At 32.7% G+C, this 25,312-nt stretch overlaps 1 protein-coding gene across 7 annotated transcripts in view; it reads right to left on the reverse strand.

The window, feature by feature from the left end:
• The window catches only part of LOC142329703 (transcription termination factor 5, mitochondrial-like), a 48,208-nt gene extending 24,694 nt beyond the window's left edge, over nucleotides 1-23,514 (reverse strand). The window contains exons 1-5 of one of the 7 annotated variants that reach the window (XM_075374411.1): nucleotides 23,459-23,512; nucleotides 20,095-20,236; nucleotides 15,811-15,908; nucleotides 11,877-12,016; nucleotides 3,221-3,389 (exon numbers count right to left, since the gene is read on the reverse strand). In XM_075374411.1, the coding sequence (XP_075230526.1) occupies nucleotides 3,221-3,389; nucleotides 11,877-12,016; nucleotides 15,811-15,908; nucleotides 20,095-20,236; nucleotides 23,459-23,491 (582 nt within the window). In that variant the 5' untranslated portion in view covers nucleotides 23,492-23,512. Of the gene's footprint in view, nucleotides 1-3,220; nucleotides 3,390-11,876; nucleotides 12,017-15,810; nucleotides 15,909-20,094; nucleotides 20,237-22,986; nucleotides 23,184-23,295 lie in introns of those variants that run through there. The other 6 variants (XM_075374412.1, XM_075374413.1, XM_075374414.1 and 3 more) reach the window with 6 other exon arrangements.
• Between the last annotated feature and the right edge of the window lie 1,798 nt (nucleotides 23,515-25,312).

The raw sequence follows: 25,312 nt of genomic DNA on the forward strand, positions 1-25,312 counted from the left end.
ACAGTTAATCTTGTTTTTTACCCTTTTCACATTGCAGAACACCTGTTTGTTGTTTAGACCCGTAAATCAAGCTTATACCTACCAAGTTAAAACAATTAATATGTATCATTTAAAGATTATTTTCAATTCAACAGAATAAATTCCTTAAAGGATGAAGTACATAATTATAATTAAATTTCAAAACATAGGTAACAATTAATTAAATATGAATTTTATTTTTCTACAAGCTATAGATTGAAAACCTGTCTGTCAAAGATTATGTTTTTTGGTTTTCACTTGGGCAGCTTTCTTTACAAATGACATTAAGAAAACTAAATTAAAGACCTTATAATATAATTAATCCAACCTTTAAGGTTAAAATGACATTTGATTGGTCTGCAGATCCTTAATTTTCTTTGAATAGAAAACAATAGTTACATTTAGGAACTGGTAATATGTCATTACATGTTCCATCATGTACCAACTGCATCAGCAAAGTCATTAGTTCTGTAAACTTCAAGATAACTGATGTCACTAAGTATTTAGGAAACTTCACCCTTCTGTCCATTTATATAAGAGAAATACATCAGTTCGCAAAGTATTAGTTAAAATGTTAAACATACATATAAGGTATATTTATGTATAACATCAAGTATGTTGAGGGACTGATCATAAAAATTGGGCCTATAAACAATATTCTAAATATAAGAATAAGAATAAAACTATTTGGATTTTTTTAATTTAATTTAACTTAAATTTACTAAAACTTTAACTGTTTTAAATTATATTAAAAAATCCCATAAAATTTATAAATAAATTCAAAGTAATAATTATTCCTGAACTGAAATTATTACAACCATATTACTGATGCTGTTATCAGATCACTGGACAAGTTAAAAGAGAAAATGTTTTTTTTATTCTGCATTTTACAACCTGTTTGGTTAACACAGTCAAGAAAAAATTATTGTAATGAGTTTGTTTGCTTATGTTTAAAAATGGAAAAAAAAAGAATGGAATTTATTTTTATGTGAAATTATAGAAAGCAGATACTGAAAGATTTTTAAATTGTATACGATAAAAATATTTACTAATTTGAATGGCATAAACAATTTAAGAAAGAAAGATACACTATAAAGATGAAAACTGGATAACTCATCTTCAACTTTTTAAAAACAAAACTCAGCAGAATCGATTAAAAATTTTCTGGCTGAAGATTAAACATAACTATTCAAATGTTAGAAGAAATGACAGTTATTAATAGAGAAACAATTAATCTTTTTCCTCAGATTTTTGTTTTGTTCCTCATTTATCAGACTACATCCAATGAAAATAATAAATATTTTTGGTTAATTGTGTGTTTTTTAAACGCATCTCGCAGGAATTTAATATCCATTAATAAGTTATGGTGAATTAATTTATTTCTGTTTATTTTTTGAGTAGTCTTTCTGCTCTAAAGTAAAAATTCTGGCAGTTATTGAATAAAATTTCACTAAATTTGTTACCATTAGAAAATTATGGTTCGGCCACACATACAAACACTACATGTTTAAAAGTGAATATATTATTTATTTTTCTCCGTACTATTCCCATACAGGATCAACTCTTGCTTCTTTACAGGATCTAGTGGAAGTTTTCAATGATGGAATCAAAAGGTACTGCTGTTTTCTGTATTAAAAGCTCTCCTGAACACACTCTTACTTATAACATTTTCTCGTCCTTTAAGGATTCCAGTTAAAAAATATTCTATATCATTTAGTTTCTTTTACATATTTTTCCTATACCACATCTGACTGTCTGTTAGACATAAGATTAGATTAACTTAAATCTAGCATTGGTTTAATTAATTATGTCCAAATATGTTACAAAATCCTCCGAACATCTGAAAAATGAACAGATTCCCCATCCCACAAAAAACTGTCTGGTATAAACTTTACACTTACGAAATATGTGAGGAAATAAATATGTTATATTTTGATCAAGCATAAAGTAAGATCCTAGATAAACATTTTATCTTAATAAAAGATTACACAAAAAAAGTACTACATTAATCCTTATTGTTAAATTGTAAGGAAATAATGAATATAATCATTCATCATTATCATTTGTTTATTGTTCCATGTTTATGTTTAATTATAATCAAGTATTCAACACATCCGTGATTACATAGATTGGCAACATTTAACAGCATAATATACAGGATAATTAAGTATTTAGAAAATAATAGTAAAAATTATAAGAGCAGAAATAATAAGAATAAAGAATATTGCTCAAAAAATTATCTTGACAGTTCTAGTATAAATAAATAATAAAATAAAGTCTATACTATAAATATTAAAGTAACATTCTGAACTGACATTCTGAATATTGTAAATATGAATGCTACCATAAATACTGCAATGATATTAATAGGATTTACAAGGGCTGCAACACAAAAATCGCTTATATAATACAAAAGAATATTATAAAATTTGTAAAATTAAATTTAAGAAAAGTAATAAGACGATGATTCAATAACTAAAGAGACAAATGGCAACAGTGGAAAACTATTTAATAGAATAAACTAAAACTGTCTGATGTTCAAGTTGGTACCCCTGACATAAAAAATATCAGCTGTTCAAAAATAATTTTTATTATTATAGCTTCTTTTGCTTATTTCAAAACGTTGTCACTTAAAATGCGTACTAGGGAAGAACAACACGCTGTGATAAGATTTTTATTTTCTGAAAGTGTAAAACCACCAAAATTCACTCATGGATTTTAAAACAGTATGGTAAAAGTGTATCAACCATGCAAATTTTTATTAGAGGATTGAACAATTTAAATCGGTCAAAACAAATGTTAATCATTTTCATCAAAATGGAAAACTGGTGGATGTTTTGATTGACACTTTGCAAAACCACATAATGATCTTATTCGCAAGGGCAGACTCATAAAAATTTGGTCATTTAAACTTATATTAAAGAATAACATAAAAGTTGTTAATAGAAACAATATTGACATTCTAATCTTGCTAAAAATATTATATGTAATGGACACAGATTTAATTAAGAAACATTTTTGAAGATTATCAGATTTATCAAATAATAATTTTAACACTATAAATTTGGAAGTGAGTATACCATATATATTTTGAGGTTTGTTTTGTTTTATTTTGTAATTTTTTTTTATTATTATACTTGGTAAAAGGTTCTAATTACTATTAATATATTTATAAAATTTTCCAAGTTCACTGACCACTTACATGAAGTTCTGATAAACTATTATTGTCAGAAATCCTACTTTGAGATCCAAGGTCTATGGGTTGATGGAACCCCAAATATTTTGAATAACTGTTATTAACATCAGTATTTTTATCTATGAAACCTTTCTCTTTCAGAACTGTTACTGGCTGATGAAAACAAGTATAGAAGCTGTAACAAAAATAATTAATATATAATTAAATATACACACGTGCATGCACATACCTACACACACCCGCGCGCGCGCGCGCACACACACACACACACACACACACATGACAAACTTCTCCTGGGGTTATCTTAACCTATTCTACTAGTGAAAATAATGGAAATAGTACATATAAACATATGTCCTAAAATGCTTTGTTTGTGAGTTACGGGTAGTGAAAGATTTCTCTCAGATTTCAGCTACACCAGTGAAATGAGGTTTTACTGACATTTTTAGGATGTTAATTAGGAGCTGAATTAATGATTTCTTATAGTTTTTGATACGAAAAATCTAATAAAATGGGTCCCAGAACTATATCTGCAGTAGAGTTTGAGAAGTCTGGGGTGAAAACCGAAAAAACGGTTTTTTTATTTTTGATGTAAAACAACTTTGTTAAATGGTTAATAAACACTTAAAACTTATAAAAAAAAAAAGTAGAGAATTTAATTCTAAACAAAATGGAGTAAGATAAGTTGCATAAAAAAAATAAAAGTTAGAAAGATTTCAATTTTATTTAGAAACAGCACATTATTTCATTATCAGAAAAGTACTTATTTAATGTAAACAAAACCAAATTCTTTTTCTGGAGATGTAAAAGATTTGTAAAAACAAATTTATTGTAAAAAATTGCCAAAAAAATTTTAAAAACTAGAAATTTCACAACTTAAAATAAAAATGACTTGGATAATAATTTTTTTATTAATGACTGAAATACAATAATTATTTGAGAAAATATTATTTTAAATTTGGCAATAAAATAACAGCAGCTGATCAACAATGCACAATACTGTATTAGTGTTTAAAACATTCTGTAAGATACATTAAGTATATTGGGTACTGTGAACTGTGCTGTCATTAGTGAAAGTTTTCTGTGAATTTTAGTTTGAACCTGATCGGTTTGCCATTGGAGTAATGCAATACTTGTTTACAATGGAGGAATATGTTAATATGGTATTCATTTTGGATGTAGTATTGCTATAGCTGCTGCAACAGAATGTGAAATATGTTTTCTGAATTTCAGGATTCCAGATCCCAAAACAATTAGTATGACTTTTCACAATCTTAGGGAAACAGGTACACTACCTAGTATCGTACAAGCTATGGTATTGATCAATGAAAGATTTGTCCAACATAATGCTGTTATTGATGAAATTATTACTGATGCAGTTCAGCGCAGTCCAGGGGTCAGTTCACGACATCTTTCTAAGCAGATCAGAGTTTCACATTCAATAGTTTGGAAAACACTTGAACAAAACAAGTTTTATCCTTATTATAAACAGCCAGTTCAACATTTACTCCCAGGAGCCTGTCCACTTTGGAATTCTGCAACTGGTGGAATACAAATCAACAACTCTACAAGTATGTTTTTTTACTGACATGGCAAATTTCACTCGAGATGGTGCCAGCAACTACACACATGGGCAAAAGTAAATCCTCATGAAAAGGCGGAAGGCAATTTTCAACACCGATTTAGCATCAATCTATGGTACGGCCATCTTCACAATCAGTTGTTTGGATCATTGATATTACCTGGTGACTTAAATGCTGAGGTCTACTTGTACTTTCTTCAAGAAGAATTGCCACAGCTGCTTGAGATTTAGTGCTGAGATGCAAAGTATACTTCCAGCACGATGGTGTGCCTCCTCACTTCTCATCTGCTGTTTCCACTCACTTAAACTCAATTCCCTGAGACATGAATCGGTCATGGAGGTCTATGTTCCTGGCCACCTGGATCGCCTGATCTAACCTTTAGATTTTTGCGTCTGGGGATGGATGAAAAATATTGTATACAAATCAAAAATACATTCTTGTGAGGAATTAATTGTTCATACAATTGGTGCAGCTGAGCAACTTAAGGATAGTCCTGAAGAACTAAAATGAGCAACAAAAGCAGTAGAGAAGCGTGCCAAGGTATGTATTGAAAATAACGGGCTCATTTTTGAACATTTATTACAAACTGGTACAAATGCACTAGGGTCTAGTATACATTTCTAAATAAAATTCAAATTTTTTGAATTTTTCTTTGTTTTATTCAACTTACCTTAATCCATTTTGTTCAGAATTAAATCCTCTAAAGTCTTGTTTAAAAGTTTTATGTGTTAATTATCCATTTAAGAAATTATTGTACATCAAACATAAAAAACAGGTTTTTTTACTCCAATCTATTGGTTTTCATTTCAGATTTCTCAAAAACTACTGCGGATACGGTTCTGAGACTTATCTCATTTTATTTTTGAAGTCAAAAACCATAAGAAATCACTAATTCTGTCCCCTTAATCAACATCCTAAAAATTTCAGTACAATCTCATTTTACTGGGGTAGCTGAAATCCAAGCGAAATCTTTCACTAGCCATATCTCGCAAAAGAAGTATTTTAGGACATATATTTATATGAACTTTTTCCATTATTTTCACAAGTAGAATAGGTTATGGAAGTCCTGGGCCTGGGAGAAATTCATGATACCCTCTGTATGTATATAATATACTAATATATATTTATTTTTAATTACATACACAAACAAAACACAAAAATCAAAACCATTAAAATATTATAGTCAAGCAGGTAACTAATTGCCATACATTATTCTCAAATAATGATTAATTCTTAGAAGTGAAAAAATTTGTACTGCAAAAATCTGTAAAAATTTATATCTGATCTCAAAATTTATTTTTTATTTATGTATAAATATAATGTTATTGTTTGTTTTTTAATATGTTTTATATAATTCAGAATACTATTGTAAATTTAACTCTTTCCAGTCAAGAAAAGCTAGTCAACATAAAAAGAATTATTATTCTCATCAGCCAGTCTTTCTGTTTCATGTACAGACTTAGAAACATAGTTTTATAAAAGAATTTTCTATAAAAAAAATATGGACACATTACTGTTAAAAAGATTTAAAAGAAACAATACTGTGCATTGTAGATTGTACTTACTAATGCTATTCAATTTTTTATTATTATTTGAACAAGTTATTTTCTGAGAAATTAATTCAAAGTTCAGTTATCACTTAAAACAATATAAAAAAAAGAAAATGCTAATTTTTCTAGCACAATATTTAGAATACAATAAGCTCAGTGATTGTGACTATTTTAATCCGAGGTTGCATAGAATTCATGGTTATTAGGCTTCTTGCAAGCAATATTAATCAAACAGATTTGTATTTTGGTAAGTTCTATCAGTGAAAAACTGCTCAGAACAGGTAGAATGTTTAAAAACATTCTACCTTTTAGCATTGTTTTATAACACCTTACTGTTTAAATCATACAAAATTTATTTTGTTTTCTGGATTAAATAAATGGAAAAATCATAGTAGTGAATATATTAAGTTAAATGTACTTGTTCACTGACAGGACACAGGGTCATTTTCTACAAATATCCAATATACCTAATAAATTTATAAGACTGTGTATTTTATAGCACAATACAACATGTATAAAAATTATTCAAGTTCCAAAAGGCTTTATTTTTTAAACAAATGAACATATAACCTTGCAGCGAATTATAAAATACATGTTTGAATATAAAATTTTACTAATAATTTTCACAAATGCTCAATTCGGCTCCCTCTGGAGCAAGTTATGCATCTACACAACAGACCATCCTTGATCATTGGGTTAAACAACCCATGATCAAGCAATCATAACTAGTGTTACTCAACCACATTACTGCAACCACTGCTGTTGTTATGTAGTTTCACAAATCACCCACAGTTGCTGGAAGAGGAGGCACATAAACGGGGGGTCTTTCCAAACCCCCACAAGAAAAAAATCACAGACAGTGAGATCAGGCAACCTCGCTGGCCAATGGTAAAATGCCAAACTGGCAGAGCCTACAGCTGATTCATCGTTGTGAAAGCTCATTGTTAAGAAATGTTTGAACTTGAAGATTCTACTGCAGTGGAACTCTGTCCTGCTGGAAAATGAATTTATCAGAACCCACTCATAACTGTAGGAAAACCAGTTTTGCAACAATTCCAGATGTGAGATTCCCATAACATTGTTTTTCATAAAAAAAGTACACATCATAAACTTTTTCTTGAAACAGCACAGAATTCTTGGAGTCTCTTTTATGCTTACATAGGGGAATCTCCCCATACTCTTACACTGTGGCAGTTCACTTTCCACATAGATGAAATGTGGCCTAGTCCAAAACATTGTGGATGAAAGAAGTGTCATCTTCCTGCTTGTCAAGGATGAATTTACAAAATTCAAAATATCATTTTTTATATATAACTTCGGCGGAGGGCTTGTACAAATTGAATCCTATATGGTTTCAGAGATAAATGTCACCACAAAATACACAGTCATATGAGGTACAGCTGTGGTCATGATGAATGGACTTTCCTGGATTACATACAAAACTCTGTTAGATGCGTCAATGTCTTCATCTATGCCATCTGTATAAACTATAACATCAGGATTAACACTATTTACCATATTAAAAAATTTTCCTCATAAGATTCGTATACTTTTTTGATATCGACAAAGACTAAAGCAAAAATTTACAAGGCCGTCAAAGGGGGTAATAACGTTGAATAACAGGAGGTACTTGTAATTCTATATTTAGAGAAAATAAAAGGTGGTAAGCTATTATGCTTAGCAGAGCAGGAGATCTTGAATGTTTCTCATATCGATTAAGATGTTTCCATTTTCCATTGTTAAATTTTTGAATACTGTCATTCCAACTCAAACTCAAAAGGAAAGACTATTGAGGAAACCTGATAAATGCAAGACCCTTTTATACCCCATTCATGCAACATATTTAGGATTCCTCTCCTCCAAGCCATATCATATGCTTTTTGCATATCAAAAAACCAGCAAACAGGTATTGGTGAAGTAGGAACACGTTCTGAATAACAGATTCCAGGACAACTACATGATCAACAGATGATATTTACCTTGGCCCGCATTGTTTGGAGGCAATTACGTTATTTCTCTCAAGGTACCATACTAGACAAAGGTTTACCCTTTGTTCCATCACCTTACACAGGATACCAATCAAGAAGATAGGACGATAACTTGAAGGGCATGATCTATCTTTATCAGGTTTCAGTATGGGAATTACCAGTACTTCTGACCAAGAAACTAGAACAATCTGGTCAAAGAATATTTTATTATAAATAGACAACAGATGTCAAAATGGAGTAAACAGGAGGTATTCAAGGCATATCTTACCTCATCAAAAGAAAATGGAAAGTTCAAATCATTTTGAGAATCTCTAATAACAAATGGGATATTTTCTATTTACAACTTAAACCTCATAAACTCAGGACAATATGATGTTATAAGGAAACTGACATAAAGGAATATTTTCAAACAATGTTCGCCACATCAACTGGCATGGTGATGAGGATGGCATTGTTTTCCAGTCCAATCGTCTATGAGATTGTCTTGATTCACATATGGGCCAAACGTTTCTCCATACAACAGATTATGGAGTTGTCTGAGAATCTGTATCAAATAATTCAGCCACGATTTTTGTTTAGCACACTGTAACACTTAATGGCAAACAGCCCTTGCAATGCAAAGACACTAAGCAATTCTGTTACAGGCCTTCAATTGAAATTACACATAGCCCTGTGATGATCCCTTAATATACGCCTGCAGTCTTCATCACACCAAGGAACAGCAGGCTATCTTGGCTTTTCAGATGTTAAAAGGATGAATTTATTTGCACTATCAAGAATTTAGTGTGTAAACTTGCCAAGTTGGTGGATCGTGCTACCACTCTTGTCGTATTGGCCAAAGGAATCCTTGTATCCGTTCAAGTTCACTTTCCCAACCACCCATCTGCTTAGCTGACTCTTGAGGCAAATCACCATTACTAAATGAGATAACAATTGGTCTGTGATAGCTTCAAAAAATGTTTTTGGAAATTTGCCTGGTAAGATGTAGAGATGAGTAAGATGTACATCGATGCATGAAGGTGTACTTGATGAAGATGACATAAATGTGTACGACCCATCGTCTAATAAGCAGAGATCTAAGTTCTGCCTCAGTCAATCAACTATAGTGCCTCAGGAAGAGCATGATGAAGAGCTTAATGAATAGTGATTGGAGTTGATACCACCAAATTATTATGCAGGGTTAAGGAATATGTGAAAAAAGACTGGACAGATCATCCTCACTAATTTCAAAATGTGGGGGAAAATGTAAGTTGTAGACAATCATTTTACATGGTACCAAAATCTTTAATGAGACTGCAGGGATGTTTGTATCCAGCAGAATCCACTTGGCCAATATGATTTCCTTTAGGAAAACAGCCACAACTTCTTGATTTCTACCTTCAGCTGGATGGTCGCAGGCAAACATATCCACAAAAAGAAGTTTCATTCTGGGGACAGAGGCAGGTTTCCTGCAGACACAGTATTAAAGGATTTTATTTCTTTACTAGGATTTCAATATCCTCATATCAAGAAGAGAGATCAGAAACATTCTAATGAATAATATTTGTATACATAAAATTAGGTTTTTCCTGTTATATGTAAAACACTACTTGCAGATTATTTATAAAATATTATCCTGTCTTTCTTTTGTGTTTAAAACTTTAAGGAAGTGCTTTGTTTCTTCAGGCACTTCCAACGCCACCATATGCTCAAAGCAAACTCGAGATGGTGGTGGGGATTTGGAGGCTGGAGATACTGTACCAGACAATGATTTTTCTGTAGATCACTTCATTGGGATCTTAGTAGTTTGCTGTGTAATTGGTGCAACAGAAACTGGGAGGTGTACCAACTGAAGTGGTTTTTGGTGAACCACTGTTGGTCTTTCCACCAAAAATATCCTTCTTACCTGTACTCAATGCTGCAGTATCAGAAGTGAGGAATTTTTACCTGGTCTGACAAAGCTTGGCCCAATTTGGTCAGTTCTTTGCACAATGTGGACTCATTCACCTTTTGTTAGTAAGAGCCTCGATAAAACTAACATTGGGCTGTAGTGGATTCCTCATGTTGAGGGATTTTCTGTATTCCCAATGAGCCACAGGAAGTGACATTTTCTGTACAGTAACAATCCTTAACATAAGTTCCTCCTTATAAAGGGGGCATTTGTGAGACCTTGTCGACTGTGAACCCTTACACACTTACACTTTTCAGCTTCAATCTATGCACTGTCATCATGTCCCATGCAACTGCAACGCACACAAACTTGTTCCTTTGTGCAACCAAATTTGGAGTGACCAAAACCCTTACACTTGAAGCAGCATCTGCAGTTTGGTTTGAATGGTTGCACACAGACAGAGAAGTAGCCAATTCAGGGACCATCAGAGTAGAAGAGGTTATATTAAGTGAGGATGTTGGTACATCAACACCAATCTCCTTCCTCATTATCCTCTGAACAAATATGACTGATTGTGGTGACAGTTCTGATACTTCTGACAGTTCAATACCAGTCAAGTCATGCAAAAGATTTTTTTTCTCTCGCTGGAATTTGGAGTATTATGTGTCTTCACTATCATTCCATTCTTCCCTATGAACCTAAGGGCTAGAAGCTTCCAATTCTATTCCTCATCACTCACTCATCTCAATCAACAGGGCGCCACTCCTAAGGGTTTTAATTAACTCCAGAGAGCCACATGCTGCAACAGTGCATTTATCTACTAAGAAAAGTGAAACCTTTCAATAAACCATATTATTGCTAATTTAGCAATCTTTATTTTATTTCTTGTTTCATTATCTACTGACAAATCTTCGGCTGACAAGGTCAGTTAAAGTCTTTTTAAGCTCCCAGATTTTTTGGTTTTTTTCAAGGGGATAAATACCACCAAAGGATTTTTGATTGGGACCAATATACAGTAACCACGAGTACTGGTGATATAATAAACCACTCCAGCAGAGCACACATGTACTGGAGTTAGGGCTTCATACAACTGCGTTCACCCTGGTGCCCAGAGGACATCATCTGAGATTCACTATATAGAGCCTCCACCCATCAGCACAATAGTTTCCACCTTGGAATCCAGTTGCAATTTTGGTGTGAAGTACACGCGCGCGTATGCATGTGTGTGTGTGTGTATGGTGTAAAATGTTCTGCAGCAATGTGTAGTAGGAAAAAAGCTGCAGATGTTAGGGCCATGGGGATGCCAACCCACAAAGTCCTACCTGTCGGGTCTGAGTGTAAGTGTAAGAAAAAACAGTGTAAGATATTGTGTAGATATATAAGAATATATGTTGTAAATTGCATATTGTTCTTGGTGTAGTGTATGTGTACAGTGTAAAGAGTTTAGCAGTGTGTAATAGGAAGAAAAGCTGGAAAAGCTGTATTGAATCTTTTCAATACACCCAGTATAAACATGTACAAAACATAAAAGTTACCTTTACTCTTACCTGACTTATATATTAACTGAAATAAAATTCCAATAACATGTTTTTTCATTCTTAAATAATTTAGATTAAGTAAAATTAAATTATATTACTGAGCAATAAATTTATAACAATCAAACAAACTTACTGGCACAGTTTATAGCAACTAATTTGTCTATCTTTAAAACCTGCTTCTTCAAAAATCATATATTGATTCTTTAGAGTAGCAGGATGTACAGACAAAACTCTTAAATTTTTAATAATGTCTAGTTTTGGCAGGCCACATTCCTGAAAAATATTACAATATATAATACATATAATAAGTAAGTTTTGGTGTTTCTATTACATCTAACAGCATTTAAACCAAAAACAAAAGAATAATATGCATAGTTAAATCATATATTATAAAACCAATTTGCAAAAAAATTTACAAAATCCAAATGAACACACCTAATTATAAGGAAACTAACCAAAGCATTACGAATCATCAGGTAATAAAATCTTGTAAAGGTGAACTTGTTTAAGCAGAAATATTGAATGAGTCTTTAATAAAAAACAATTCTTTGACAAGTTTAAAGTGTCAAATCAAGTCAGCTGAATTAATTAACAAGAGAACTGAATTAATTAAAACATTGCAAATAAAGTTAGGATATAGAAAGAATGAACTGGGGTCACGAAATGGGCCGGTTGAAACGGAGCGCAGGGTTAAGTAGCCAACATCGTTTATTAGGAAAACCACATAGCTCCAGACCTGTCAACTATCCGATTCTCTACCTCCCTGTGGTGTGATCCGGGCAACGCAAGACCTACCAGGTGGCGCGGCAGACAGAGAAGGGTGGGGGTCATGTCTAATGACCTTTTTTGAATCAAATGTAGCTACAAAGTGAACACCATAAGATGAGGCTGCAACATCATTAACACCTTAAGCACTGATTCCAACAGTGTCATGAAGCCTTGGGTTACCATGACAGGAGACCACCGGTGGAAAGAAAAGAAAGGTCGAATTTTGATTATAAGCAACATGAAGAAGTCAAACAAACAAAACCTTTTAAATCCAGACAGGTTTCTCTGTCTGCCGCGCCACCTGGTAGGTCTTGCGTTGCCCGGATCACACCACAGGGAGGTAGAGAATCGGATAGTTGACAGGTCTGGAGCTATGTGGTTTTCCTAATAAACGATGTTGGCTACTTAACCCTGCGCTCCGTTTCAACCGGCCCATTTCGTGACCCCAGTTCATTCTTTCTATATCCTAACTTTATTTGCAATGTTTTAATTAATTCAGTTCTCTTGTTAATTAATTCAGCTGACTTGATTTGACACTTTAAACTTGTCAAAGAATTGTTTTTTATTAAAGACTCATTCAATATTTCTGCTTAAACGAAATGAAATATTTCTTTTCAAAAGAATGGATTCATGCTTTATGGAAATAATGGTTGAAATAAATAACACTACCCCGCCGGGCACTAGCCTTCGGGTTCGTGATCCCGGGACGTCCACTCGTGGACAGATCAGAGCTCGAGACGTTTCGGGGGCGAGCAAAATGAAGCATCCAATTGAACCCAGGATTTTGCGCATTGGCTCATGGAACGTGGGTAGCATGAACGGAAAGAGCTACCAACTGGAGGATGTGATGGAGAGACGGAGATTGGATGTTCTGTGTGTCCAAGAAACAAAGTGGCATAACCAAGCAAACAAGACCCGTTTTTTGGATACGAACACAAAGAAATTTAAACTACACTATCACAGGCTCAAGAATCATCGAAATGGAGTCGGCATCATACTCTGTCAACAGCTACAAAACAACATCGACGATATTGAAAAAGTCAGTGACCGCCTGATGAGCATTAAGTTGGTTATCGACAGGGGAATTTGGAACATCATCAGTGCCTATGCACCTCAAACAGGATGTCCAGCAGCAGAGAAAGAGGCTTTTTGGCTTGAACTGGAGAACTTGCTTAAAAATCTCCCGGTGGGAGATTTTTCAAGTGGTGGCATAGCGTCGAAACAATGCAAAAGCAATAACTTCACCTAAGTTTATTGAGGATGCAAATGGCAGGCTGCTTACTGACGACCACGACATAATGCAGGGATGGAGAGACTACTTTGATAATCTGTTGAACGAGGAGTTCCCACGAACCAAATACCCATCCTGTGAACCTCTTAAGCGAAGAAGTGGAAGACATAACTGAATTGGAGGTCAAAGCTGCACTGAAAGAAATGAAAAGAGGTAAAGCAGTGGGACTAGACGAAATACCCATAGAGCTGTGGAAGTCTGTTGGAGCGATCGGCATCCTCTTTCTCTGTATTTTGTTCAACAAAATTAAAAACGGAAGTTCGATGCCTGCGGCTTTTTGTCAAAGCTTCCTCTTGCCGTTCTTCAAAGGCAAAGGAGATCCAGAAAATGTGGCAATTACAGAGGTATAAAACTACTGTCGCACACTATGAAGATTTGGGAAAGAGTCATTAACAACCGCCTGATGAAAATTGTACTGTCAAAAATTCACGTTAATCAATGTGGTTTCATGCCTGGCTGATCAACAGCGGATGCAATTCAAGCTATGCGTATACTGGTGGAAAAGTTTAGAGACGCTGCTAGGAATTTGCATATGATATTCATAGACCTTGAGAAAGCTTTCGATCGAGTGCTGCGAGATTTGATATGGACGGCATTGAGAAGTCACAGTGTTCCAGAACGATATGTTGAAATCATTGTGGACATGTATCGCGATGCGACCACAAGGGTGAGATGCATTGCAGGAACATCAACGGCTTTTCACGTGAACATGGGGTACACCAAGGCAGCATGCTGAGCCCACTGCTCTTTAACTTTGTTATTAATTATCTGACATCGCACATCATGGATGAATTGCTGCTGAGCGTCCTTTTTGCTGACGATGTGGGTCTCGCGAGTGAAAGTGATGTGGTGCTAAAGATGTCTTCAATCCTTGGAAATGTGCACTTGAAAGTCATGGTCTGAAGATCAGTGAATCCAAAACGGAATATATCTTCTTGTCATTCAGCGACGCACAAGCACAATCGCCTGACATTATGATCAACGGTCAAGTTATGCCGAAGTGTACAAGTTTTAAGCATCTTGGATCTATATTGAATCAAAGAGGCGGCAGTGAGCAAGATATGAATCATCGAATCACCGTGCCATGGTTGAAGTGGCAGCAGATTTCGGTTGTTCTTTATGACAAACGTATGCCTCCAAAACTTAAGGGCTGAATGTATACTACAGTGGTTAGACCCGCACTTACATATGGAGCAAAGTGTTGGACACGATACGTGCAGTTTGATCGAGATCTCACGACGGCAGAGATGAAAATGTCTCTTGGTGTGACTAAGATGGACCACATCAGAGGCGAACGAATACGAGGCTCCCTTCGGTGGAATGACAGGTGGGAGCAGATGAATCTGAGCCAGATGAAAGCAAAAGTGGTTCCATCTGCAGAAGAAGTCATGGCTATGGTTTTTATAGATTCTCATCTGTAATGCTCATAGACTACAGGGAAAAAGGCAGAACTAAAACTAAGAAATATTATGCTCCACTTCTGAACTGGCTGAATTGTACTTTTCAGGCTAAACATCCACATCTGGTCAAAAAGAAAGTGTTTTCACCATGATAATGTGCCAACAAACACACTGGGTTGTTGCTGCAAAACTTCAAAGTGCTTCCAAATGTGCCATATTTGCTAGATTTGGACTCAAGTAGTTGTTACTTCCTTTTTCTAAACCTGATGAAATGACTTGTTGGATGAAGATTCATTTCAAATCATGAGGTCAAAACTGACAACCACTTATTTTGCAAAGTTGGACAAGTCGCATTACATTAAGAGTATTTAAATGTATAAAATTGAAAGATTACATTGAAAAATTTTATTAAAAAACCTCATTTTATTTGTCAGGCCAAGAACTTTCTGAACAGTCCTTGAAATAAAAATATCTTCTTTTTATCGTAAATTAGGAAATGTTAGTTAATTTAACTTCATTTTATTTTCACAAACCAAGGTCTGCACTCATAAAATGATTAATCTGTTAAGTTTTAAAATATTAACAAATAAAAAACTGTTTTGAGTAACCTGCAAAACTGAGTGCGTATTTCTGATTCTTTCTTCACTTGCTTGGGCAAATTGTTTTCTTTCCTTTACCGCTTCTTCTGCTAGTTTAGTAGTACAACCTGAAATAAAGAAATCTTACTTAGAAAAAGTGATAAAAACCAAATCGTTAACATCAATAATAAAAGATATTGGATATATAACACTTCTTAATAAGTATATTTTGTTTATTTGTAAAATTTTGAAATGAATGGTTATCAATAATTACAAACCAACTTAAAACCATAATGAAAATCTCTAAACAAACTTATACATTAAAAACCATGTTTATTATTATACAAAAGAAAAAAGAAAACTAATAATGAAAAAAGAAGACTAATAATGTACTATGAATTACTCTGAATTAAATAAACAATTAATGTAAACAAGGCTACTAGATAATTACAGATTGTAAATTGAAAATAATCCTAAGAATTGTAAATTTTTTACTTAACTTGAAATTTACACTTTGAACCTTGAAATTATTACAAAAAAAAGAAGTTGAAAACATGTTGATACTTTCTAGTACTAATGGATTTCTTTTTGATTATGTTAAGCAAAAATCTGTCAGTATATAAAATACACCTGGTACCCAAACAGAAACAAAATTAGTCTGCTTCTCTTTGAAAAATCCAGCAGCAAATTACAAATTTTTTTCAAGGTAAGTTTTAATTTTTCATGTTGTGTCACAAACAGTACTAAGTCAAGGGTCAACAGTAATCAATGTAAACTTATTTTTTATTATAACAAACCTATTAATAAAATTACGTTCTCATTCATAACTAAAAAAAAAATCCCTTTCAGCACGCTGGAAGGCAGAGGTAGATTTCATTTAAGTACTGTGCTAAGTAGAGGCCAAAAAAAATTTCCACCTTAAAGTTAAGAAAAAACTTCAAATTTACTCAATATGACAATGGTTGCATATGAAAAAGTTTCACATGTCTAGCAGACAACAACCCCCATCTTACAATTTCAGCAACATTTTGGTGGAAAACTATAGCAGTTATTGTGTCCACAAGAAAGTGAAATATATATATAAAAATGTATGTATAAAATTTTGAGCTGACGGTGGTTCTGGGGTTATATATATGTAAAATAGTTATACTGTACTGAAGATTTTTAAAATTATTATTATTGTCATCAACATTAGTATTATTTACTTTTCTACAATAATTTTTATATGAAATGACCTTTTTATTAGTAGACTTTCAGATACCTGAAAACTTTCAAACATTGGAAAATGACACAACATGATATGGATACATAAAGACAACTAAATGATCATACAGATGAATGGATAAAAAAATAACAATTCAATCAAGACATAATACAAAATAAAACAACTAATATATATAAAAAATATATATACATAATTCCCACACTAAAATTCCATTATGTGAATCTCAAAAAAATTTCACTCATACCAAATGAAAAACACTCCTTGATAAAGGCCTAAATAACAGGTAGCAGTATGTATAATAACACAGTATGTAAATGTAATGTAAATAACATTTACATTATGTAAATGTCAGCAGGTAATGTAACTATAGAAAAAAAGTATTTACACATTCAGACAAACTTCAAATAACATAAACACTTTGAACAAATAAAAAAAATCACATCCCTGAAATACAGACAGTTATCTAGAAACAAAAGCAGATGCACACACAAGCAACATCACTTTTCTAAAATCAGATAAGGCAAATAGCACTGTCATCAATCAGAAGAACTTTATAACAGAGTTGAAAAATTTGCTATATAGAAAAATCATCATAGACTTTAAACAAGAGACTACAGACAAATATCAAAACAAATTCAAATACATGATCACTAAGGAACAGAAGTAATACCTGAAATGAATCAGACCTTTAGTCCCTATCCTAAACAATATTTATATATCAACAATATTCATGAAAAGGATATATGACTTTGTTCTGTAATAAACTAGATAACAACTCTAGCATACTAACATTTACAACATCTGATAAAAGCATGACAACAAACACAAGGCATGATAAACAAATAACAAGAATTTTAATCTTTATTAAAGATAATTTATTAATTCTTCTAGATTGGTATTGTCCCTTTCAAATTAGCTTCCCAGAAACGCAAAAGACTTATCACAGCATTTATTCCAATGTTCAAAAAATTTGTGTGTAGCAGTTTCTGGAAAAGCAATAATTTATTTGGTGATTTTTTTCTTTATTTCAAAAATCATTGTGAATCAATGTTCTTTTAATGTTGTCTTAATCAGAGGAACAAGAAAAAATCACAGGGTGTCTTGTATGGAGAATATGCATTGGCCTCAGCAAGATGTTATTTTGGCTAAATAATAATGAATTAATAATGAAGTGTAAGCTGGAGCATCATTGTGAAGCAAAATCCAAGAATTGTTTGCCCAAATCTGTGATTGTTTTCTTTGAATTGCCTTACATAAGCAGCATAAAACTGTTAGGTAATACAGTTTGTTGATCATAAAACCTTTGGTAATAATTCATTGGATGACACCATTCTAACAAAAAAATACAGTAAGGATAACCTTCACATTTGATCATACTTGGCATGCTTTTTTCAGTCTTGGTTCTTCAGGAAGTTTCCATTGCAATGTTTGGATCTTTGTTTCAATATAATAATCGTACCTGTATAATATAATTTCATCACCTGTTATGAATGTTTGAGTAATTCTGAGTTGTCAACTAACAATTATTCAGCAAGTTTTTTGCAGTGAAAATGCAACAGTTTTGGAACAAATTTTACTGTTTTATACCCAAAATTGTTTCTCATGAGCCATAAGAAAATTCCCACTTCTTCAGTAACTTCTCTAATAATAATTTGATGATTATTGATTACAATGTCCTTTATTTTGTCAATATTTTCCCTTGGTTGTTGATGTGTTAGGACATCTGATCCTTTTGTCATCCTCAACATCTTCACAGCCTTCTTCAAACAATTTGTACCACTGATAAACCCTAACATCTTCACTAAAAAGTATGTTTTTAATTTTTTCACCACTTCACTGCACTTTATTCTGTTTTTAATGCAACATTTGGTGCATATTCTTGGTTTTGGTGAACCAAAGGAATCCTCTGCTTCATAAAAAATTCCTGGGTTAGATGTGACAAACAGGCAGATACAATATTATGCTGCAACAGCTACTTATGTGATTCCCACAGGTCTAATCTCTTGTATTTAACTGTGTCACAGAGATGACCCACAATTCCCACATGGTCAGACAGTACTGTTTGCTGACTGTTTGGCCTTATTATGCATATTCATGATGCACAAATATACAACAGTTGAAATAAAAAAGTCAGCATCACTTCACTGTCCTCCTTATTTGTTTTACTTTCTTTAGCTTTAGGGACGATAATGACTTCTACTGTGATGATTAAGCTTTGGTTTCTTGGTTATAGTTGTAGTACCACCAAGTTTCATTACTAATTATCATAATCTTATAGAAATTACGATCACCATTGGTATACTCCAGCACACCAAAATGAATCTCTTTCTGTACAAGAGAAAGCATCTCAGGCATAAGTTTCACAGCCAATCTGCGCATGCCCAAATCATCCTTTTAAATCATGTATGCTGAACCACTGCTAACTGCAACATCATGTGAAGTTTTTACGATGGTCAGTCAACAATTTTTCATTATCAATCTGTTCTCACTGTAAATTAAATTTGGTTTTCGGCTTATCGACAACTTACCAGTAATCTGATCACTCTCAAGTGAACTTTTGAAAACAGTTATACTGCTATTTAATTTGTGTAACCTTCATAGTTTTGTTCTCAGAAGTGTGTGTTATAGATTGTTTCACTTTTTGTCACTGAGGAGAACTCAATACACTAATGCTGTTCAATCCATGTTCTCCATCATTATGGAGAAAGTAAAAATACAATACGTGCCATTACATTAATACATACAATGGCACTGAATAACAACTCATGTGCTCTGCGAGATTACAAAAAAATGTAAACACTCACTAGGTACTAGTGTTGCACGCTACCAAGTTTTCCAGCTGAATTCAAATGCTTTTAAAGAAAAAATATGATATGATACGTTATCAACAGAACTTGTATTACTAAAATATTACTTCAACTAATAGAAAAAACAAAAATTCTTTCAAACAATGGTGGACACTGACACAAAACTGAATCTATTGGTACAGGTTCAGGGGCAACATAATCCTACACAATCCTGTGTTCATTTTTTGTAGAAATATACTTATTCAAATTCTCTGAAATAATTACAAAGTTAGTACAGCTTACCAGTTAATTCTACCAACAAATCAACAATTTTTGATTTTGAGTGATAGCAACTGCAGCATAGCACAGATTTTTGAAACCTATGACTTCTTGGAATCCCCAAAGGTATTTCATTTAATTTAGAAAAAATAGTGAAAGACTTCATCTAAAACAAATTAAATAAATAAAAAATTGATAAATTAAATTTTTAAATGAGTAATGTAATATTAAAATATTTAACTTAAATTTAAGTTAAATGACAACTAACCAAATAAATAAAAATTCTAATTTCAAAAAAAATCTTTGTTGCTATTTTGTATTTCCTTTTTTAAGAGTGTTGCAGATTGCATTGTAGGTCTTGAAATAATTAGGAGACCTCTTTAGTATGCCATTGATCAGTACTTTTATTTAATTTGTCCTGTATTTGTTTAACAAACTTTTGTTAAATTTAATACAATAATACATTGCATTTTCTGGCATTTTATCATAGCTTACATATGTTATATGTAAACAATTTTTAATAAATATTTGTTGGCTGTGTGCCCTGTTTCTGTAATATTATTTTAAAATATTGACTCTACTACAGTGAATATATCTTCACATACATTCTTTGTATCATTCTTGTGATTGAAAACCTAAAAAGGTATATTATAATATAAATAACCTTCATAAAGATGATGTTAAACCACATTGAAATAACTACCAGATGGCAACAAAAATAAAAAGTCACTAAAAGTGAAATAAAATGAATAAATGCTTAAATTATATCATATTTGCATAATCTATGTTGACATTGTAAAATTTAATTTTTATTCACTATACACACACACACACACATATATATATATATATATATATATATATATAGGAATGGAATGCAAAGGTGGCAGGAGTTTCACAAATTCTCCCTTCGAATCGCAGAACCTGGACAGTGTCCCTTGCTGCTGTATGATTCTATAATCGGGCATGTTTAAGAGTTTATTTTTAAGGTCTAAGTTTTAAGTTTTATATTATTTATATTTTAAGGACAGATTTATTAGCATTCCAATCCATTCGTACCGTTCTCGAACTCATTTTTGGGTCCAACCGCAGGAGGCTAGGCTTTTAAAACCTGTCCTACCGACATAATTCCCCTTCAGACTGTCCACTGAAGTCCTTTCGGTGCTAACACTTCATAGGCTAGCAGGAATACGCCACAACGGGGCACTAACTGTTTGGAGGGAGCAATGCAACCCTTCTCCGGAAGGAGTCGCAGTTGCTGATTTAATTTAATTTATTTAATTGTAAGTATTTTAGGAATGGATAAGGAGAAGATCTTCATCCACTTCTTTAATGGCTGCCCTTCACGATGCATCTCTGCTGTGCTCTTTTCCGGATTCCTGTCTGTGACGTCGGGTCGCGTAGAGGGTCTTCTTTCTTCTTCATCTTCTACAGATGGCCTCTTCGTTCTTCTTTGGCCTGCACTTTCCGAGACTTGGCAGTAAGAATTACATGCCATTAACCTTGATATTCCTGTGGCCCCAAAGGGTTGAACGGGGGAAAGTGCAGGTTTCTTCTTTCTCCGTTCTTCTATATGCTGTCAGTGGCTGCTGGGCTCATTCCCTATTCTTCTTTCTTGAGGGGAAAGGAAATAGGGAACTTACAATTTTGGTGAAACTTATTCGCGATTGCAGTTTGATATATATATATAAGTAGTGAAGATTTGCCAGTCGAATACAAACTTTAATGAATTGTGAACTGTTAGTGTGTCACTGAGTGAACTGGGCTTGAACTGAATGATTATGAATCATTTCTAGATTTTTTGAAATTCCAAGTTAAAATGGGTTTTGAATTTTTTTTGAAACCCGGTTATTTTTTTTTATTTCTTTGTAACAAATGAAAAATCAACCTGATTTTTGGTGAGAGTAATCTTCATGTCAATAAAACAATTTCTAGATTTTTAAATTCGACTTTGAAAGGGGATGAGGGAAGATAAAAAAATGTTGAACAGCGATTGTAAATTTTCCCAATCCCGACTATAGTAAACAAGATATTCAGTAGATCTGGGCTTACAAATACTCTTCAGATAAATATTTAAAAATCAGTTTTGAGTTTTTAAATTCCAATTTTTTTAAGAGTACGAAAGTATATGGCGCTGTGGCTCAACCAACACGGTTATTGCCACCGTTACTGTACGTGCACTTGCCTCGGCTACTTGACTAAAAAAACATAAAATAAAAATGACTGCTATGAGAAATGCAAGTAATCATACAGTGCAGGCGAAGCTGCAATGGGGAATTAGTAATCCTATAATCTTCATAATGGTTAATGGCTGGCTGTTTACTGTAGCATATCCCACCTGTTAGAAGTTTTCTGAGGTACATGTATGCATGCTCATATTTGCTTGCTTATATTTTTGTTGCTGTGATTTGTTGTAACTTATAAATTGTTGCATAAATTGGAGGATATATACTATGCCTATTACGTTATCCCATTGGGAACATATTGATGGTGTGTATTAGATCAAGTGAGCATTATAACCAAGCTATTATACTCCCACAATCAGTTCAAATAAAAATTACAACATATGTATATATTGTGATGCGGCACCTTGTTGGAGGATGAAACTTTTCTCATGCTTTATTATGGCTTGAGATTAGATTTATTAGTAGAAACCGGAGGACTGGATTATATGCATTTGCATATTAAGCCCATTCTTACTAGTTATTGTGTATTTTCCTTAAAATCTAATGATGATGCATATTTTCACTATATTTATAATATTTTTTGGTAGGGTACCTAGTTAATAAATGAAATCTTATGTTGTAATTGACCAAACCTATTAGCCCCATGGCTCTTAGAGCGCACTTAGCAGCCGCGCGTCTATTGTTTTGGTAGGATAACATTATTATGAGACCAAGTAAAACACAGACTCACGTAAGACAAGGATGGGCAATACCATTCTGTCGTGCATACCTACTGCAGCACTCCTCCAAATTATGCACATGTTACTGCTGACGCGCTCATTGCATCAGTTTCATTTTTTTTATTTATTTGTGCAAAGTTTAATGTGTAAACACTTAAATAAGCACAACTTATTTAAAACAAAATAAAGGAAATCAGGTCCTATTGTTACATGAACACCAATAATGCCATGACTTAAATTTTCATTTATTGTATCAGAAACGTTATGAATATATAAAGTTAAAGATTTCTTTTTTTTTAAATTGAACAAATATTTATTACCCATGCATTTATTAAAAAATCTACAGTTAAACAAAAAGGCCCAGGTAACCTACTGCTAACAAAAATTGGAAACTGAACAATATTATCCAAATAAGAATAATTACACTAAATTTTTATTAACAGCTTTCACGTCTTACAAGAGTAAATCACCATAAACACATACTTCACGTGGAAAGAAAACAAACACCGTTACCATTTGAGGTTAATTCTACGATTTACTGTTGACAACTTTCTTCCATAGAGGTATTACAGTAAGGCATTTTCACAATCAGATCGGAACGACTATTTTATATTTAGGAAGAAAGGATCCCAAAAATAATTATATCCTTGGCTTGCAACTAAATCTAACAAGAAAACGAACAGAGTAAATATGTTTACTCTGTTCGTTTTAAAAAAGACAATCTTGTAAAATATCAGTAATCGAACCCGGGACAGGATAAATCAATGTCAATAATCGAAAAACAGTTTCTTTAATATTAAATTAGCCATATCAGTAAATTTTTACCCAACCCTTAGAACAGAATAACTTTCTTAAATAAATTTACTCAAAAGATTGACAGCTACAGGTTGAGTTTGTTTGAGATAATTGTAATGCAAACAATTCAAACTTTGCCGTATTAGATGTTTCAAATTAGCGCAATTGAACATCAAAATCAATTTATTTTGTAGAATTTTTTTCCTAATGTGTACGTTGCAATCTATTCAACTAGTGAACAATAAGAATTAGTCCACCGAGCTGATCTAGTGGTTAGCTTGTCTAGTTGTTCAACAGCTAATTCACCGCATTGGGAGGTCCAAGGTACGAATCTCGGTCAGGCATGGCATTTTCACAAACGCTACGAATCATTCATCTCATCCTATGAAGCAAAAACTAACGGTGGTCCCGGAGGTAAAAAAAAAACCCACCGGGTTGAACTAGTGGTGAACTCGTCATCGCAAATCATATGATTTAAAAAATGAGAGTTTTAAGGTTCAAATCCTAGTAAAGGTTTTTTTTTGTTTTTATACGCATTTGAAAGTGAATACCGGTGGTATTTAATGATTAGGTTTCAATTAACCACACATCTAAGGGAATGGTCGACCTGAGACTGTACAAGACTACACTTCATTTACATTCATATGTATCATTCTCATTCATCCCCCAGAAGTAATACCTTATGGTGGTTCTGGAAGCTAAACAGAAAAAAGAAAGAAAGAGTTGTTTAACAGCTGATTTTCATACTCAAATGTTCTGAGATTTGAATACTAGTAAAAGTTGGTTGCTTTTATACAAATTTGAATTTGTTGATTTATTATTATTACTTTTTTTCCATTTACATGTAATAATACCATCAATGGGGAGGGTTGGTTATTGTTCACTAATTGAACAGACACCACCATACACATTAGGAAAATAAAATATATATATATTTAGTAGGAAGTGAATTTTAATTATTAATTTTGATGACAGTTACAAAATTATAATTAATAATAATTTCATCAAAGCCACTTTTTAATGGTCAATTTTTAAACCAAGATTTGATTCTTCTATGTTAGAAACAATTACACTTTTATACTTGCCTTTTTTAGTAAACGTAAATGTTTTTTGATTTGTTATTGTTCACATTAAAGACCAAAAGGAAGACTTGCTACACAAATGAAAAGAAATTTCAAAAGATGAAAGTCATAATTTTCAGAAAAAAAAGAGATTAAAATAAACAAAATAAAGACAAAAAGTAAAAAGAGAGAAAAGAAATTAATAATCAAATAAAAGTTTCTCCAAATAATGCCTTATTTGGAGACATTTGGCTTTTATTTAGCAACTTACTGCTGTAATTTTTTAATAATGTAACTTTTTAATAATTGAAAAAAAAAATTAAATATGCCATAAAACCACCAAAACGTGAGATGTATAAATATTACCTTAACGTAAGTAGAAGTTAGAGATAAAATATATGAACAGTCGTTGGGTTCATCTGAAAATGGCCACCAATATTAAAATTTTATTATAATCATTACTCAATAATGGTGTAAGTTA

This window comes from Lycorma delicatula, chromosome 9, assembly GCF_047948215.1.
Source record: "Lycorma delicatula isolate Av1 chromosome 9, ASM4794821v1, whole genome shotgun sequence".
NCBI lineage: Eukaryota > Metazoa > Arthropoda > Insecta > Hemiptera > Fulgoridae > Lycorma > Lycorma delicatula.